Source organism: Ahaetulla prasina, chromosome 1 (genome assembly GCF_028640845.1).
Source record: "Ahaetulla prasina isolate Xishuangbanna chromosome 1, ASM2864084v1, whole genome shotgun sequence".
NCBI classification, from domain to species: Eukaryota; Metazoa; Chordata; class Lepidosauria; order Squamata; family Colubridae; genus Ahaetulla; species Ahaetulla prasina.
Genome location: NC_080539.1, coordinates 257,535,363 through 257,555,581, shown reverse-complemented (window position 1 = coordinate 257,555,581; position 20,219 = coordinate 257,535,363). Strand labels below are relative to the sequence as shown.

The following is a 20,219-nucleotide window of genomic DNA, read 5'->3' as shown; positions in this document are numbered from 1 at the left end:
CATCACTACCGGATCAGGTGATCCGGTCCGAACCAGGAGCATTTCACTCCTGCTCTTGATATAGTAGGTTTACTAGTTTCCAAGTAAGTTTAGGATCTGTAACCTCTATTGTATACTTCTCATTTTTAATATATTTTTTATTTTATACAGAATAAAAAAACCAACAAAACAAGAATTAACAAGATATGAAAGAAAGAAATATTATCTTATATAATCTTGTATAATCTTATACAAGAAATATAAGATTAGTCATAAACATATGACCTCCACCCTAGTTGAATGCTGATATCTGAATCTCACACAAATCAAATAGGTTAACCCTCCAAAACATATTAACCGTCAAAGTCCTCTGTGAACAGCCCATTATTATATTTAACTCACAGCAACTCCACAAATGACTACCAGTCTCTTATGGAATGTACTCAAACCATTGTTTCTAATCAGCACAATGAATTTTGACATCTCTGCCAATTCCATCGGTTTCAAAATCAATTTTTCATTATTGATGTTCCTTCTTCTTTCCAATATTCAGCATACACAATTCTTGCAGCTGTCACCATATTAAAAAAATAAGGTTCCAAATTGTTTTTCTATCAATTTATCCATAATACCTAGAAAAAAGGCTTTAGGTTTGATTAATTTGCATTTTCTGCATAATCATCATATTGATCCAATATCATTTAGCTTACAAGACCACCACATGATAAAATTGTATATTCTATAATACAGTTTCATTTATTTCATAATACAATGATTTATAGACCTAGAATATATAAGAATTATTTTGACTAAAAGTTTGATTACATACATACATGTGCTTCCTTGAAAATAAGACTGGATCTTATTTTCTTTTGAGGCCCAAAATAAGCACTAGGGATTATTTTTGGGGGTGTTTTATTTTTTCCATGTACAGGAGGCACTCTTCTTCTGCTTGTTCACAGTGGGGCAGGAGGCCATGTGGTGTAGGGGGTATAGAGTTACCCCACGCCCCCATGCCCCCATACCAGCCTACCTCAGGGCCCCATGCCCTCCATGGGCATGCCATCCATGCCCTAACAGCTGCCTTGCCTTGTAGGCATGGCACCAAGATACTGCTCAGCCTCCTGCTCTGTTGTGGCCACAAGCAAGCAGAAGTGGGCCAGTGGCCACATGGGCTCCTGTTGCACATGGCCGCAAGGCAGGTGTTGGGGCATGGATGGCCTGGCTGCATGGGCCTTAAGGAAAGTCAGTGTGGGGCATGTGGGGCAACTTCATCGCCCTGCATCACCTTATGGCCACGTCACTGTGAACAAACAGATGGAATGGACAGATAGTGATGCAGGTTCTTAAGTAGGACTAATTTTGGGTGGATAGAGCTTATATTACATGCACACATAAAAACATGCTAGGGCTTATTTTTGGGATAGGTCTTATTTTCAGGGAAATGGCACACACACACACACACACACACACTGTATGAATAATATGAATATAAGCTAAATAAAAAATTACCAGAACAGAGATGGACTTGTTCTATTTACCTGTTGTAACTTGCATATACAAGGATCAGTAGCTGAGGTCATTGGTGGGATTCAGGCAGTTTGCACCTATTCGGGAGAACTGTTTGTTAACTTACTGAGCAGTTTGGAGAACCGGTTGTTGGAAGAAATCTCCTTCCAACAGCCTTTTGTTTTTTTCCACTTTACACAGCAAATCCTATAAAAAACCAGGAAGGAAACATTCTGGTGTTGTTTCTAGTTATTGCCCTGCTTACAGAAACTGCCTCTCAGTTAAGCTTTATTACATTGTAATAGCTAAAGGTTCTTAGCAGTACGCCCAAACTTACTGTCACCTTAGCTTCTCCTGAGGTGTTTTTTTTTTTTGCTGGTACTTTGCTTTGCTTTATTAGGGGCTTGAGTTTCTTAAAGGGGAAGGGTTGTTTTAAGCTTTTTACACTGCTTTAGTGGTTCATGGCACTGTCCTTTTGGGGTGTACTTCCAAGAGCAGGATGCAAGCTTGACACTGATTTTTTTACTGCCTTTCTGGGGGTATGTGATCTTTCTTTAAATCTGGATGATTTCCTTAGGATATCATGTGAGGTGAGTGAGACCAGCTGGTATCTTTAAGTGGTACAAATGGATCTAAGGATTGCTTCTCCGGGGTTTGAAAGGATGCTTTGTCAGTTCACTGAGCACAGGAGTCTCTTGTCTGTGGGGATTCTTAAGTCATCCAGGTCATGGCTGTCCCAAAGGTGCTTTTTTCAAGAGGCAACTGGACTTTCTGGAAACCAAGAAAGTCCAGTTGCCTCCTGAAAAAGCACCTTTGGTGCTTTTGCATTGCTTTGGAGTGGCCAAGGCACATGATTGCTCACTGATAGTAAGATTTAAAAAAAAAAGGAGGTAGGGTTCCTCCAGTTCCTTTTAGTTTTCTCTCATGATAATAAGGCTTAGTAACATGGCACCAGACTTGAAGTTTATTTAGATAACTGTGGCATTTATTAGTTTTATTGTGATCCTGACAAGCTTTGGAGCCTTGATCCCCTATATAATTTGTTAATTTGTCTCTTTAGCTCAGCATTTTATAGCTCAAATATGTCCACCCACTTTCTGGAGAGTTTAAATGACCTCTCTGCTGAAGGGTTTTACTTTGTGAGCAAGAGTTAGCTGCTGATAGCTATCATTGTATTTTAACTATTTTAATCCCTCAAGGTGCTCTGACACCCTGCCTGATTTGTAACTCTGGTTTCCAGGTATTTCTAATCTAATGAGTGGTATTTAGGGCAGCTTTTTGCAAGCGAAGAAGCTTTTTGTATTTTTGTACAGGTAATGCTTGACTTACAGCAGTTCATTTAATGGCCATTCAAAGTTACAATGGCAGTGAAAAAGTGACTTATGACTGTTTTTCACACTTACAATCGTTGCAGCATCCCCACGGTCATGAGAGGCTGGGTGAGGCAAAGCGCCCCTCGACGTGAGTGACATTGAATTGGTCATGCCTACCCAGTCACATGACCACGCAGACATGCCTACCCAGCTGGTCATTAGGGCAGAAAACCGGTTGTTAAATTATTTGAATCCCATCACCGGGTGAGGTTCAGAAACATCTGTTTTCTTGCACATCTATCAGGACTTTCGATCTTGGAAGCATTTACAGCAGGTGAAAAAGGATCACACATTCTAGAGACATGCTGTAACTTCTAGACACGTCTGATAAATATCTAATATTCTGCCCTCAGGTTAACCTCTGACTGAAGGTTCTTTTTAAATTAAGCCATCTATTATGGGACATCAAGGCATTGATGGCATACTTGTGACCAAGACCAGCACTGATATGATCAAAATTTCTGCCTTGCCATTAAATCATAATGCTTTTGGCTATATGAACAGAAGAATCCATACACAGTTTACTCTATGAATGTGAATATTTTCTTCAAGGGTGAATCCTTGGCAACCAATATTAATAGCCCACAAAAGCATCACAACTATGCAATTCATATTAAACAAAGCACATAATAGCAATAGGAGTTTATATGCTACAGTTGGAGGACTGAGCTGTAACTCACTTCATCAGATGCACAGAATGGCTAAATGCTGGATTTATGTGCATGGAATGTAGCAAGGTGGGGGGGGGGAGAGAAGAGAATGGGAAATGAAAGGAGAAACTTGGGGATTAGCAGATGAGGCTTTCTTGGAAAAGCTGTAGGGACATAATAATAGTAGAATTGGTTTGACTTTCTGTTTTGCTTCTGTAAGAATTGCTTTGCTGAGAATTTGAACTGTCTTTGCCATTTGCTTTTATTAGTGATCTAACTTCTGTTACCTTGTTTTTTTTTGTATGACTCGGTGCCTGGTGCGTATCTCAAGAAGGGGGGTATGTCATGGATTGGCAGGGTTACATTGGGCAAATACCTGTGTTGCTAAGCACCCAGCCCCTCTGTTGCTAAGCACTCAGCCTACCTGTTCCTTGCTGCATGGCCAGTGGAGGGCTACAAGGAAAGCATGGGCCAGGGGACCAGAATTGGGTACTAAGCTGATGTCTGAAGGTATAAAAGGATGCCATACTTTCCCCAAAGTGTGGCTATTCCTTACATGCATTCCCTACATGCATTGTGTCTGTAGGTTCTGGATATAGTTTCAGTATTTTGTTTTGGAATAAAATCAGTTTCTTTTTGCAGCCTCATCTCTAGTCTCACTCTCTTTGGCATCTCAGTGGCTCGGGGAAACTTCTGGAATCTTACATTGCCAATGTAAAATTAGTGATGGATGAGTTCAAAGTCATAAAGTCTGGTGGCAAATTGTGCTGTGTTGTCATTGGCTATTGTTTTCTTGATATTTCGAAATCCATGTTTTTGACAGATGTTGTATATGGTGCCTCAGGATCCATGGTAGCTAATTGTGTTATCAGGGATGTTGCCAGTTAATTTCAAATTTGTTAGGAAGTGGTTGCTCTTGTATAGGTGACATGGGAACACTGGCAGCATAAGGTTCCTGAAACGTAATCTTCCAGATGAAATGTTTCCAGCACTTGAAACATGGGACGGAATTGCCTGTTTATGTATTTTGAGAAGAAGGTAGAAGATGGCTGATCAGGGTTTCTGCAGGTTCTGCATATAGATTGAGTCTTGTGTGTCCTTAGGAAATTCTTTCATGTGATTGTGCAATTCTTTCTGATATCTCAGTTTGGGATCTGAGGACAGAAGTTGGGATAATGTTGGAAAGTTGCCTTTAGCTTTGTGAACTTAATCACGTTCAGATTGGCAATTGCTCCCCCTTTGTCCTCTTGTTCAATTACAAAATAATTGTTATTTTGAAGGCCTTTGATGGCATCTTGTTTTTCCCTGCTGATATTGCTACATATGGGCAACCAGTCAATGATTGTGGCCCTGATTTGTTGATGAAAGCACTTGAGATAGAAATCCAATTCAGGGCTGCGTCCATTTGAATGCATCTATGAGGATTTGTTTGTTTAAAGTATTTATGTTTGTTGTGATTTATACTTTTGTATTCTCCCAGAATTCATTGGATTGATGATGTCTATATATATGTATGCTAGTTCTTGCCTTGAAAGTATTCCTAAAGTCTCGATCAGTGAAAAAATATTGAAAGATCCTGAGAGAATTGTATCAGTTGTGTAGATTTAGTGGAACAAAAGAAGAAATCTTATAAAAGAATATTCCTACTGGGTGGCTGGATAGGTTCATAATACTGTTGGGGGGTTCTGGAGTTGTTCTACTCTATATTATTATTTATTTATTTATTTATTTATTTATTATTTATTTATTTATTAATCACATTTATATACCGTCCTATCTCCCGAAGGACTCAGGGCGGTTCACAGGCAAGTAAAAAACATATAAATACAAATTAAAATAACAATTAAAAAACTTATTCTAAAAGGCCGAATTATTAAAAAGCAGTATAAATAATAAAACCCATTAAAAAACCAATATAAATTTAAAATCTAATCCAGTCCTGCGCAGATGTATAAATATGTTTTAAGCTCGCGATGGAAGTTTCGGAGGTCCGGAAGTTGACGGAGTCCTGGGGGGAGTTCGTTCCAGAGGGTGGGAGCCCCCACAGAGAAGGCCCTTCCCCTGGGTGTCGCCAGACGACACTGCCTAGCTGACGGCACCCTGAGGAGTCCCTCTCTGTGAGAGTGCACGGATCGGTGAGAGGTATTCGGTAGCAGTAGGCGGTCCCATAAGTAGCCCGGCCCTATGCCATGGAGCGCTTTAAAGGTGGTTATCAAAACCTTGAAGCGCACCCGGAAGGCCACAGGTAGCCAGTGCAGTCTGCGCAGGATAGGTGTCACGCGGGAGCCACGAGGGGCTCCCTCTATCACCCGCGCAGCCGCATTCTGGACTAACTGCAGCCTCCGGATGCCCTTCAAGGGGAGCCCCATGTAGAGAGCATTGCAGTAATCCAGACGAGACGTCACGAGGGCATGAGTGACCGTGCATAGGGCATCCCGGTCTAGAAAGGGGCGCAACTGGCGCACCAGGCGAACCTGGTAAAAAGCTCTCCTGGAGACGGCCGTCAAATGATCTTCAAAAGACAGCCGTTCATCCAGGAGGACGCCCAAGTTGCGCACCCTCTCCATCGGGGCCAATGACTCGCCCCCAACAGTCAGCCGTGGACTCAGCTGACTGTACCGGGATGCCGGCATCCACAGCCACTCTGTCTTGGAGGATTGAGCTTGAGCCTGTTTCTCCCCATCCAGACCCGTCGGCTTCCAAACACCGGGACAGCACTTGATAACCGTTGGGGTGGCCGGGAGTGGAAAAGTACAGCTGGGTGTCATCCACGTACAGCTGGTACCTCACACCGAAGCCACTGATGATCTCACCCAGCGGCTTCATATAGATGTTGAACAGAGGGGGGGAGAGACTCCCCCCCCGCGGCACCCAAAAAGTGAGGCGCCTCGGGGCCGACCTCTACCCCCCTGTCAACACCATCTGCGACCGATCGGAGAGATAGGAGGAGAACCACCGATAAACGGTGCCTCCCACTCCCAATCCCTCCAACCGGCGCAGCAGGATACCATGGTCGATGGTATCAAAAGCCGCTGAGAGGTCTAATAGGACCAGGGCAGAGGAACAACCCCTATCCCTGGCCCTCCAGAGATCATCCACCAACGCGACCAAAGCCGTCTCAGTGCTGTAACCGGGCCGGAAACCGGACTGGAACGGGTCTAGATAGACAATTTCATCCAGGTGTAAGGGAAACTGATATGCCACCATACTCTCTACAACCTTCGCCGCGAAGCGAAGGTTGGAGACCGGACGATAATTACCTAAAACAGCTGGGTCCAGGGAAGGCTTCTTGAGGAGGGGTCTCACCACCGCCTCTTTCAAGGTGGCCGGAAAGACTCCCTCCACCAAAGAAGCGCTCGTAATTGCCTGGAGCCAGCCTCGTGTCACCTCCTGAGTGGCCAGCACCAACCAGGAGGGGCACGGGTCCAGTAAACACGTGATGGCATTCAACCTACCCAACAACCTGTCCATGTCCTCGGGAGCCACAGGGTCAAACTCATCCCAAACAATGTCACCAAGACCACCCTCAGACGTCTCACCTGAGTCACCGCAATTTTGGTCCAAACCGTCCCGAAGCTGAACGATTTTATCGTATAGATAACCATTAAACTCCTCAGCACGTCCCTGTAACGGGTCATCCCGCTCCCCCTGGTGAAGGAGGGAACGAGTCACCCGAAACAGGGCAGCTGGGCGGTTATCTGCCGACGCAATGAGGGAGGAGGCGTAGCAACGCCTCGCTTCCCTCAATGCCACTAGGTAAGTCCTATTATTATTTAGTATATGACATACAATGTCAGGGAAATCTACATTTGCTAGACACACAATGCAGTCCTGATAGCCTAGAATGTTACTTCAGTCTGTCCAGTGCTTACATGCTTATTCTTGGTGCACCATGGGGAATGAAGTAGCTTTATACCAGCTAACTAGCAGCTCTTGGGTTGCTGGCTATTCAGGTTCTTCTGCTGGTCTTGCCTCACCTTGCCTCAGGTTGCGATTCCTCATGTCCAGCCAGGTCCAGTACTGGCTTCCGCTCTCTGCACACATGAATGCAAATAGGTTTTTCCCACTGAAGTGGTACCCATGTATCTACTGCATGCTTTCAAACTGCTTTCAAACTGCTCCCCCTTCCCTGCCTCCACACTATTGCATGCTTTCAAACTGCTCCCCCCTCCCTGCCTCCACACTGACATTCAATGCAGCCTTGCTTGGCCCTTCCCTGGCTGCGCCCCAAGGTTCATTGTCAGCAGGCTGAACTGCTTATGTGTAAAAGCCACAGTCGGTCACCTGAAGTTCACCCAAGAGGGGGAGTGAGAGGAAGGGAAAGTGAAGATTGTGGTGGGTGGCTGCTGAGGACGGGTGGTTGTGTGCATGGGAGGTAAGTGACCGTGCCCTTGTCGCAAGGGAAGAGGTGATCGATTACTGCTTCATATGTATAATTAACGAGAGTTGATAGAGGGAATGATTCCCCGAGCTACCAAAGCACCCCCTCCCATTTTTTCTCCCTGCCGCTCTGTCCTATGCTCATAGCCACTTCTTCCTCTCTCCTACCACCGCCACCCCTCCCGCCATCCCGAATACAAGATCAGCCTGGCATACATGATCTAGGGCTGAGGTAGGGAAAGGCAGGACATGGCATTGCACTTGGGGGAGCGCGTGCACGCAGCCTTTGTTTTCCTTGCTGCATAAATTCGGGGCTGAAGGGCTTCCTGTTTGACCCCTCCCAGAACAGGCCTTGATTCCACACTCACTTCCCCCCTCCCTCGCCATTCTGCTTTCGACCTCGCAATTTTAAAAGGAATATATTTATAGTTAAAAGCCAGGCATCCCGTCCCCGGCCGCTCATCTTAAAGGCACCTCGTGCCGCTCGCGCCACCCCCAACAGTACTGGTGAGGCTTTTATCGAGCAGTGCAGGAAGCCAAACTTGCCTTCGCAGGTACAAAAGCTTCCTACAAATGGAGAAACACCAGGAGCAAGCGTGCACTTCTTCTTGTACTTGCTCTTGGTGTTTTTCCATTTGGAAGACGGAGAGGAGGAGGACAAAGAAGATGAGGGCAATGATCCTGGGTGCGTGAAGCAAAGCGTGAAAATCCGCAGCAGAAAGCTTGGGGTGAGTGAAAAGGGGGAGCAGCTGAATGCTTTATTTCTCTGGAATAAGAATAAATAATGCAATAAAATAATGCTTAAAAAGTTTTTTAAAAAATTCCCAAAATCCCGTGTTGCTCAGCTGATCGTCGAAACTTTTTAAGCATTTTTTTTACTACCGGTTCCCCAGAAGTAAAACCAGGACATAACAACGACAGGGTGGTTGGGTGGGTGGAGCCTCGAGCTGCCATCACTACCGTTTCTCTGAACCACCAGCCGTCATCACTACCGGATTGTCTGAACTGGTCCGAACCGGAAGCATTTCACCCCTGGAGTTGAGGAAAAGTGTATGTGCTATAGCATGCTTCAGATGCCCCTCGCTCACCCTTTTGCCTGGCTTCCATCTTCCCGTGGTCTCCTCAGTATTCATTCACGCTCTCCTTCCTCAGTCTAGCTTGATGCAGGTGGAACCACATTGCCCAAGCCTGCTGTTGGTGAAGCTGGGCGCCGGTGAGGGCTGGGTATTTGCCTAGGTTTGTCTGGCTGTCAGGGGAAAATGGCTTCCTTCCCAGGCCCTCATCCATTTTCCTCCCAGGATGGCAATGGGACTGTTTTTCTCTGCCCCCTTTTCCTGTTTTGTCTGCTGGATTGGTGCAGGGGGACAAACCTAGCTTTGCTGTCCATTGCAGCTAGGAATCTCAAAGCCAAGAATGAACATTTGTAGCCAGTGTTGTGGCCAGATGGGGTGCTAGATCGGCCCCCTGCAAATTCCATCTCTCAAGGAGCCGGGCCGAAGTTTTGTGTACTACTTGCTGAGGCGGAGGGAGGGGCTGGAGCTAATAGGTGGCCAAGCTAAGTGCCTGAGAAACCCCATCCCATCATCAGAAGTCCTGGTGCCTCAACGAGTGAAATTTTGGCTGGACAGACAGCGGAGTTTGCAGGGGGCCTGGGCCTTCCTACCTAGTGCCCGGATTGGCTACAACACAAGCTTTCTGTCAGGCCTGGAAACCATACTAGACTTTAGGGTTCCAGACACTGCCACATTTTTCCCCTGGGGGGAAGAAGTGGGATTGAGGGGTATGGTAACATTCTTTTTTTTTTTTTTAAATCAAAATTTTTATTTTCCATAATAATTCCCACAATTTGACCAGTGTACAATACAATCACTTATCCAACAATCAATCCTATACTCAAATTATACTCAATCAGGGCTGCTCGACCGCCACTCCCTCCCTTAATCCTTTCTTCCCTTCTCATCCTTCTTCAACTTTCCCCACCATCCTTCTCCTCGCTTTCCTACTTCCCCACCTCTTTCCCACTTCTCACTACCATCCTTTCTAACCCTCTATCTTCTCCTTCTTCTCCTCCTCCTATCCTTTCTTCTCCCTCCCTTCTTTCCTACCTACCCACCTGCCTACCTACTTTCTTCCTTCTTTACTCCTCTTTCCTTACCCTTTCCCTTCAGGAGTGGTTACCGAGCAGTCCCGACTTTACACCATTCCAACTTGTTTAATTCTACCATTATTCCTGTACAATGGCAACCAATCAATTTATAGTCTTCCCCTTCCCCCCATTTCCCCGAGACTTCCCAGAACAGAATACAGGGTATTGTAACTAACAAACATAATCTAAAATATAACATAAAACATATTCCATTTCACACCATCACACTATCAATTCCCTTCTTTCTTAAACTAATACATAGCAATTCCTAACTTCACTCAAAAACTAATTGATATTTTTTAATCTGATACTTATTTTGAATATAGTCAATCCACTTCCTCCATTCCAAAATATATTTTTCTTGTGTACAGTCTTTCAAATAGGCAGAAATTTTTGCCATTTCTGCTAAATTTGATACTTTACTAATCCATTCTCCAATTGTAGGTAAGTCTTCTTTCTTCCAATATTGTGCAATCAATAGTCTTGCAGCAGTTATTAAGTTCAAAATCAGTTTTGTCTCTATAACAGTGCAATCTGGAATTATTCCTAATAAAAGAACTGTGGAACAAACTTGATCTTCTTTTTCAAAATGTTCTGCATAATCCACCATATTTTTAATCCAAAAGGCTTTAACTTTTTTGCAAGTCCACCATATATGATAATAGGTAGCATCCTCACAATCACATCTCCAACATTTTGCTTTCACATTTGGATACATACATGAAAGTTTTTTAGGATCTAAATGCCATCTATAAAACATTTTATAAAAATTTTCTCTTAAATTTTGTGCTTGCGTGAATTTAACATTCCTCACCCAAATTTTTTCCCATGTTTCTAACATTATAGGTTGTTGAAAATTTTGTGCCCATTTTACCATACAATCTTTAACCAACTCCATTTCTGAATCAATTTCAACCAATACATTATATAATCTCTTTATATGCTGTTGACCTTGATCTTTTATTTGTTTTACCAAATTATCATCACTTTGCCTTATACCAATTTTCTGATCTATTTTCCATCTAGATTGCAATTGTCCATACTGAAACCACGTATAATTCCTCCCTTCATCCCTCAATTTCTCCCTAGATTTTAACTGTAATTCCCCTTTTTCCATAGTCAAAAGCTCTTTGTAAGTGATAACCTCCATTTTTTGTAATATATTTATATTCTCTATCATATGTCTGGGGATGGTCCATATTGGTATCTTTCCATCTAACTTATATTGATATTTTTTCCAAATCCTCAACAAAGCACTTCTGACCATATTATTCTTAAATGTCTTATCAATTTTCTTGTCATATATTACATATGCATGCCATCCATATAACAAACCATAACCTTCTATATTCAAAATCCTTTCCTCTGTTAAATTAATCCAATCAGAAATTAAAGCTAAAACAACTGCATCATAGTACAATTTCAAGTTAGGCATTTTTAAACCCTCTCTTTCCCTAACATCTTGCATTATTAGGGGTATGGTAACATTCTTCAAGCGGTCAAGGTCGGATGGTGTTCACATCTACAGGAAGAGTGGCGGGAAGATATTCGAATGAACTGGGAGAACGTGGGACCATGTGACCAGCAAAGGGGTCAGGGGATGGGACTCTTGGGGTTTGTATAACTGGGGAAAAGAATCCGGAAGTTCAGTTTTGGAATTCCACTCATCGTGTGCCAGTTTCCTCATGCTAGTAAAGCATGAGGAAACTCTGAAAGACAATGGCTTCTGAGTTTTTTTTATGCAGAAGAGGTTTTTCTGGAACCTTGACACTTTCATTCTCAGCTTTATTTAAGATTCCTAGCTGCGATGGACAGCAATGCTAGGACTGACACCGGCTGCGGCTTCCACCTTCAGCCAAAGTGATGGGAACTGAGGGCCACTTTGGGCGCCACCAGTTGGTGCAAATGTATCATGACGAAGGAGGTATGGGCAGCGCAAAGGCAACTCATGCTTCACTCCTGTACACTAAGGCTTCAGCCATTGCTACTGCCACTTTGGCCCACCTGCACTGCCCCCACACCCCCCGGCTGTCATAGCACCATTACCTTTAGGGAGCCGCAGTCTCAAAGATTGCACGGTGAGAGAAGAGGCAGCTGTGTGTGCTGCCCCTGCCATTCCAGATCGCTGCCTCGGGAATGAGGGGAAATAAAGAGGCCAGCTGGCAAGTCAAAGATTCACTCGCTTGCTTTGCACTCCTGCCTCCACTGCCTTTTCTGTTCCTGGCTCCCCTCATCTTGCAGCCAGCTTTCTCATTTAGGGAGCCACTGCAGTCTCAAAGATTGGGAGGGCCGCACAGAGCGTTTCTATGGGATCTAGCCTCAGAGAAACCCTTCATGGTTATTTCTTTTCCTTAAAAAGAACAGAGTGTTTTATCTAGTGTTTATGTCTGAAAAACGTAGTTTGGCAGTGTAGCTGCCTCTTGAGCTCTTAGGCCTGAAGGCTGGAAAGGAAGGAGAAAGGAATTCAAGGCTATCTATGAGAAAAAAAGAAGAGGGTGTATTTACATGGTTATGTGTCAGGAGCAATAATGGAGAAAGTAGGAGTGTGAAAGCAAAAAGATCCCATAGAAAAGACATTTCATATAGAATGCCAAACCAGAGTTGATCTATTCATAGACTGAACTACCTTGGGACACCCCTGTTTTACCTCTCCGTCTCCTTGCCTATCTTGCTTGGAGAACAAGGTAGCCCTTTAAACTGAGATGGCTTTTCACAATAATTGTAACCATGGTTGTATACTGCAGGGAAGAACTCTGTATGGGACAATAGAGAGGAAAGTGGCTTGTGGGAGCCCAGCTGATAAATTAGATCAGTAGAAAGTAGAAAGAAAAGTAGATAAGGAAAGAACTTGATGAAAAGGCTAGGCATTTTTTTTTCATAATCAGAAGGATTAAGATTAGACCTGCTAATAAGATTCCCTAATTCACACTCTACTATTGCTGTAGTATGTAGCAGATGTTGAGCAACATCTTTTCAGTGGCCATTCTGAGAGGCAGGGTGAATCATGGCAAAGAACCAGATCATCACAAGGGCCCAGCATTGCAAGGGAGGAAAGTCCCTAGCTCTTCCATCATATAAACCAAAATAAGATTGTATCAGCCCTCAAAATGAGCCATTGTTGTGGAGCTGGTTTTCTCCAAAGCTTGTTGGGGAAAATCGTCTTCAGTCCCTATGGAGAGACCCTCAGAGTTTCAACTTTTCACAAAAAACCTCCAGAGTTGGTTTTAAGATAGGTGACTATACAAATGTCATAAATCAATACAATTTCCTTTACACAGCTGCTTTCTTTCTGAATTTCTTAGGATGCCTTTACAGCTTTCCACAAGGATGAGGATCTGGTAAAGAAATACTTGAATTCCCTGTTAATTGGAGAACTAACACCGGATCAACCTAGCTGTGAACCCACCAAAAATGTGAGTATTTCCCAGCATTATCTTTAAACTCAAAGTGTGTCCATGTGTGTCTGTCTCTGAGAGAGAATAAAATCCATGCACATATAGGCAAAATCCTGTATTATAATTAGAGCATGGGTTAGACAGAACATATCTACAAGTAGAATAGAATAGAATAGATTAGATTAGAATAGAATAGAATAGAATAGAATAGAATAGAATAGAATAGAATAGAATAGGCACTGAATGCAAACTCCTAGGGTGAACATGTATTCAGCAGTATTTTGAAAATGCTGGAATTTATGGAGGAGAAATAAATATTAGCCCTGTGTGACCTGTTAGCCTTTAAATTAGCAGCTGATTAGAACTGATGCATCTTGATAGAGCTGAAAATTTACCCATTTTTACATCAGGTAAGTCAAAGCACATCAGGGCAATGATGACCTTAGATGCAAGATTCCCTTTGTAGGACCAGAAACTTTATTGTTTCAAACATTTATGCTTTGTTTTCTTTATTTACTCAATTTATACTTTACTTGTCTAATCAATTGTCTAATTGCCTTATACACTGTAAGCCGCCCTGAGTCTTCGGAGAAGGGCGGGGTATAAATGTAAAAACAAAAAAAAAAGTTGAACCCACAAGGAATTTTAAATCTGAAAATGCATTTATAAGCATTTATAAGCATATGTGGTTCTGCATGCTTGTTTAGGACTAAAAACAACCATTTTACACTTTCACAAGTCAAACCATAGTCGGAGAATATATAGCATTCAAGAATGACTAGTTTGTTGTAAGAACAGATGTTTATTCCACATTTTAAATATGAGCTAAAACTTCCCTTGGTGTGTTCTTTTTTAAATAGAACAGCTTGACATATGTCGATAAACATTCCGGACTATGGGTCATCTAAACTGGGCGGTCATGCATGTCCATCTGCGGGATGGAGTGGATTGGACTGGATTGGACTAGCTTGGACTGGTCTCGGGACTTGGACAGACCGCTAGCCACATCTACCTAATTAAGATCTCTTGTAGAACTGTTCCCCATTGGCATGCCATGGAGACTGTCGGCCTGTCTGTTCCTGTTTTGTCATCGCTATCCAGTTCCTGCTCCATTTGTCCTTTGACCATCTGGACTCCCGCTGGAAGATCTACCATTTCTGTTACTTTGGGAGTTTACCATCTTAGCATCCCTCGCCGATTCGCACTTTCCTATGCGCTACACTGCACGTGAACTCTTGCGCCTGCGAGGTGCCCCCGCCTCGCAGGAATGGCCCATATCGCTACCAAGGGCCGGCCTCAATGACGGGTCTTGGGACCCACAGAGGTGGCATGCGAGAAGAAGGAGCCTTTGGGGGTTTTTAGACAGGGTATTTTAAGGGTGGGAGGGTAAGGCGGGTGAGGGGGTTAGCCCGTCGGGAGGGAAACCAGTTCCAACGCATGCTCGTGGCGATTATCAAAAGGGTTCGGAGGTTATGGGGGGGGAGGGTGTTCCTTTGTGTGAGGGTGAGTCTATTGGCACGGTAAGTGGGAGGGGCAGATATGGCGGAAGGGGGGGATCGTATCGACACAGGGGGTCACGCGTTCGATGTATGCAGGCGATCGCGTGCCCGATCCTAACTTTACCCGTTCCCGGATGGTCAGGACCCTCAGAGCCTGGGCCTTCGTCTGATGCTATGCAACGCACGGTCCATGACCAATAAGCCCCTAATCCATGATCTAATTCAGGGGGGTGCTGCGGTTATTATAGGCGTTACGGAGACCTGGCTGGGCATTGAAGGGGGTGTGCCCCTGGTTGAGATGTGCCCACCGGGTTCCCGTGCATTCCATCATCCGAGGGCCCAGGGTAGGGGTGGAGGGGTGGCGGTTGTGATTAAAGAGAGTCTAGAGCCGAGGAGACCACTGTACCTCAGATAGCCGGTGTGAATCCCTCTTTGTGAGGTGGGGTCATAGATGTCAGATGGGCTTACTGGTCAGTACCGGCCCCTTGCTGCGTGACAGCTGCCCTGCCCGAGCTCCTAGAGGTGCTTGCCGGGTGGCGGTGGAGACCCCAGACTTTTAGTCATGGGGACTTTAACCTGCCATCTGCCGGCTTGTCATCGACGGTAGCTCGGGAGTTCTTGGCCTCCATGGCCTTGGACCTGACTCAAGTAGTGGATGGCCCCACTCACATCGGGGTGGCACACTGGACCTGATTTTGTCTCTGGTCAGTGGTTGAGAGATCTGGACTTAAAGGAAATAGTCATTGAACCTTTGTCATGGTCAGATCACTCTCTCCTTCGCCTGGACTTTCTGACCGCTACCCAACACCGCAGGGAGACGGAACCATTACGTCGGTACCGTCCCAGGCGCCTGATGGACCCTGAGAGGTTCGGACGGAGCTTGGGCCATTTCCTGAGGGTCTGGCTCACGGCACGGCCGAGGAACTAGCTGCAGCCTGGGAACGGGCTGCGGTTGGGGCTTTAGACCGTGTCGTGCCTTTGCGGCCTCTGACCCGGCGTAGATCCCAACCGGCTCCTTGGTTCTCCGAGGAGCTGAGGGGGATGAAACGCCGGAGAAGACGCCTAGAGAGCTCCTGGAGGTCCAGCCGTTCAGAGGCTGATCGGACACTAGTTAGATCCTATACTAGGACCTACCTAGTGGCACTGAGGGAAGCGAGGCGTTCCTACGCCTCCTCCCTCATTGCATCGGCAGATAACCGCCCAGCTGCCCTGTTTCGGGTGACCCGCTCCCTCCTTCACCAGGGGGAGCGGGATGACCCGTTGCAGGGACGTGCTGAGGAGTTTAACGGTTATCTATACGATAAAATCGTTCAGCTGAAGGACGGCTTGGACCAAGATTGTAGTGATTCGGACGGGATGTCTGAGGGCGGTCTTGGTGATGTTGTGTGGGATGAGTTTGACCCTGTGACTCCCGAGGACATGGACAGGTTGCTGGGTAGACTGAATGCCACCACATGTTTACTGGACCCGTGCCCCTCCTGGCTGGTGCTGGCCACTCAGGAGGTGACACGAGGCTGGCTCAGGGATTACGAGTGCTTCCTTGTTGGAGGAGTCTTTCCGGCCGCCTTGAAAGAGGCGGTGAGGAATTATTCCTAATAAAAGAACTGTGGAACAAACTTGATCTTCTTTTTCAAAATGTTCTGCATAATCCACCATATTTTAATCCAAAAGGCTTTAACTTTTTTGCAAGTCCACCATATATGATAATAGGTAGCATCCTCACAATCACATCTCCAACATTTTGCTTTCACATTTGGATACATACATGAAAGTTTTTTAGGATCTAAATGCCATCTATAAAACATTTTATAAAAATTATCTCTTAAAATTTTGTGCTTGCGTGAATTTAACATTCCTCACCCAAATTTTTTCCATGTTTCTAACATTATAGGTTGTTGAAAATTTTGTGCCCATTTTACCATACAATCTTTAACCAACTCCATTTCTGAATCAATTTCAACCAATACATTATATAATCTCTTTATATGCTGTTGACCTTGATCTTTTATTTGTTTTACCAAATTATCATCACTTTGCCTTATACCAATTTTCTGATCTATTTTCCATCTAGATTGCAATTGTCCATACTGGAACCATGTATAATTTCTCCCTTCATCCCTCAATTTCTCTCTAGATTTTAACTGTAATTCCCCTTTTTCCATAGTCAAAAGCTCTTTGTAAGTGATAATCTCCATTTTTTGTAATATATTTATATTCTCTATCATATGTCTGGGGATGGTCCATATTGGTATCTTTCCATCTAACTTATATTGATATTTTTTCCAAATCCTCAACAAAGCACTTCTGACCATATTATTCTTAAATGTCTTATCAATTTTCTTGTCATATATTACATATGCATGCCATCCATATAACAAACCATAACCTTCTATATTCAAAATCCTTTCCTCTGTTAAATTAATCCAATCAGAAATTAAAGCTAAAACAACTGCATCATAGTACAATTTCAAGTTAGGCATTTTTAAACCCTCTCTTTCCCTAACATCTTGCATTATTAGGGGTATGGTAACATTCTTCAAGCGGTCAAGGTCGGATGGTGTTCACATCTACAGGAAGAGTGGCGGAAGATATTCGAATGAACTGGGAGAACGTGGGACCATGTGACCAGCAAAGGGGTCAGGGGATGGGACTCTTGGGGTTTGTATAACTGGGGAAAAGAATCCGGAAGTTCAGTTTTGGAATTCCACTCATCGTGTGCCAGTTTCCTCATGCTAGTAAAGCATGAGGAAACTCTGAAAGACAATGGCTTCTGAGTTTTTTTTATGCAGAAGAGGTTTTTCTGGAACCTTGACACTTTCATTCTCAGCTTTATTTAAGATTCCTAGCTGCGATGGACAGCAATGCTAGGACTGACACCGGCTGCGGCTTCCACCTTCAGCCAAAGTGATGGGAACTGAGGGCCACTTTGGGCGCCACCAGTTGGTGCAAATGTATCATGACGAAGGAGGTATGGGCAGCGCAAAGGCAACTCATGCTTCACTCCTGTACACTAAGGCTTCAGCCATTGCTACTGCCACTTTGGCCCACCTGCACTGCCCCCACACCCCCCGGCTGTCATAGCACCATTACCTTTAGGGAGCCGCAGTCTCAAAGATTGCACGGTGAGAGAAGAGGCAGCTGTGTGTGCTGCCCCTGCCATTCCAGATCGCTGCCTCGGGAATGAGGGGAAATAAAGAGGCCAGCTGGCAAGTCAAAGATTCACTCGCTTGCTTTGCACTCCTGCCTCCACTGCCTTTTCTGTTCCTGGCTCCCCTCATCTTGCAGCCAGCTTTCTCATTTAGGGAGCCACTGCAGTCTCAAAGATTGGGAGGGCCGCACAGAGCGTTTCTATGGGATCTAGCCTCAGAGAAACCCTTCATGGTTATTTCTTTTCCTTAAAAAGAACAGAGTGTTTTATCTAGTGTTTATGTCTGAAAAACGTAGTTTGGCAGTGTAGCTGCCTCTTGAGCTCTTAGGCCTGAAGGCTGGAAAGGAAGGAGAAAGGAATTCAAGGCTATCTATGAGAAAAAAAGAAGAGGGTGTATTTACATGGTTATGTGTCAGGAGCAATAATGGAGAAAGTAGGAGTGTGAAAGCAAAAAGATCCCATAGAAAAGACATTTCATATAGAATGCCAAACCAGAGTTGATCTATTCATAGACTGAACTACCTTGGGACACCCCTGTTTTACCTCTCCGTCTCCTTGCCTATCTTGCTTGGAGAACAAGGTAGCCCTTTAAACTGAGATGGCTTTTCACAATAATTGTAACCATGGTTGTATACTGCAGGGAAGAACTCTGTATGGGACAATAGAGAGGAAAGTGGCTTGTGGGAGCCCAGCTGATAAATTAGATCAGTAGAAAGTAGAAAGAAAAGTAGATAAGGAAAGAACTTGATGAAAAGGGGTTGTTCTTCTGCCCTGGTCCTATTAGACCTCTCAGCGGCTTTCGATACCATCGACCATGGTATCCTGCTGCGCCGGCTGGGGGGATTGGGAGTGGGAGGCACCGTTTATCGGTGGTTCTCCTCCTATCTCTCCGACCGGTCGCAGACGGTGGTGACGGGGCAGAGGTCACCCAGCGCCTCACTTGTGGGGTACCGCAGGGGTCGATTCTCTCGCCCCTTCTGTTCAACATCTATATGAAGCCGCTGGGTGAGATCATCAGTGGCTTCGGTGTGAGGTACCAGCTGTACGCTGATGACACCCAGCTGTACTTTTCCACACCGGGCCACCCCAATGAAGCTATCGAAGTGCTGTCCCGGTGTTTGGAAGCCGTACGGGTCTGGATGGGGAGAAACAGGCTCAAGCTCAATCCCTCCAAGACGGAGTGGCTGTGGATGCCGGCATCCCGGTACAGTCAGCTGAGTCCGCGGCTGACTGTCGGGAGCGAGTCACTGGCCCCGATGGAGAGGGTGCGCAATTTGGGCGTTCTCCTGGATGAGCGGCTGTCTTTTGAAGACCACCTGGCCGTCTCCAGGAGAGCTTTCCACCAGGTTCGCCTGGTGCGCCAGTTGCGCCCCTTTCTAGACCGGGATGCCCTATGCACAGTCACTCACGCCCTTGTGACGTCTCGTCTGGATTACTGCAATGCTCTCTACATGGGGCTCCCTTGAGGGGCATCCGGAGGCTACAGTTAGTCCAGAATGCAGCTGCGCGGGTGATTGAGGAGCCCTCGTGGCTCCCGAGTGACACCTATCCTGCGCAGGCTGCACTGGCTACCTGTGGCCTTCGGTGCGCTTCAAGGTGCTGGTGAACGCCTTTAAAGCGCTCCATGGCATAGGGCCGGGTTACTTACGGGACCGCCTGCTGCTACCGAATACCTCTCACCGACCCGCGCCTCACAGAGAGGGACTCCTCAGGGTGCCGTCGGCGCGACAGTGTCGTCTGGCGACACCCAGGAAGGGCCTTCTCTGTGGGGCTCCCGCCTCTGGAACGAACTCCCCAGGACTTCGTCAACTTCCGGACCTCCGAACCTTTCATGAGCTTAAAACTCATTTATTCATCTGCGCTGGACTGGGTTAGTTTTTTAGTTTATGGGTTTTTTATGGGTTTTAGTTCTAAATTTTAATTCTGGCCAATTTAATAAGGTTTTTAAATTGTATTTTAATTGTATTTATTGTGTATTTTTTACTTGGCTGTGAACCGCCCTGAGTCCTACGGGAGAAGGGCGGTATACAAATTTAATAAATAAATAAATAAATAAATAAACTGCAGTGAGCCTCATTCACCTTGTCATAATTGCTCATTCACCTTGTGATAATTAGGGCACCTTCACTAATTTCTTTGA

At 45.0% G+C, this 20,219-nt stretch overlaps 1 protein-coding gene across 2 annotated transcripts in view; it reads left to right on the top strand.

Moving 5' to 3' along the window:
- LOC131184417 (acyl-CoA (8-3)-desaturase-like) overlaps positions 1 to 20,219 on the top strand; it is a 41,948-nt gene that overhangs the window by 2,283 nt on the left and 19,446 nt on the right. The window contains exons 1-2 of one of the 2 annotated variants that reach the window (XM_058155654.1): positions 11,814 to 11,961; positions 13,340 to 13,450. In XM_058155654.1, the coding sequence (XP_058011637.1) occupies positions 11,950 to 11,961; positions 13,340 to 13,450 (123 nt within the window). In that variant the 5' untranslated portion in view covers positions 11,814 to 11,949. Of the gene's footprint in view, positions 1 to 11,813; positions 11,962 to 13,339; positions 13,451 to 20,219 lie in introns of those variants that run through there. The other variant, XM_058155650.1, reaches the window with a different exon arrangement.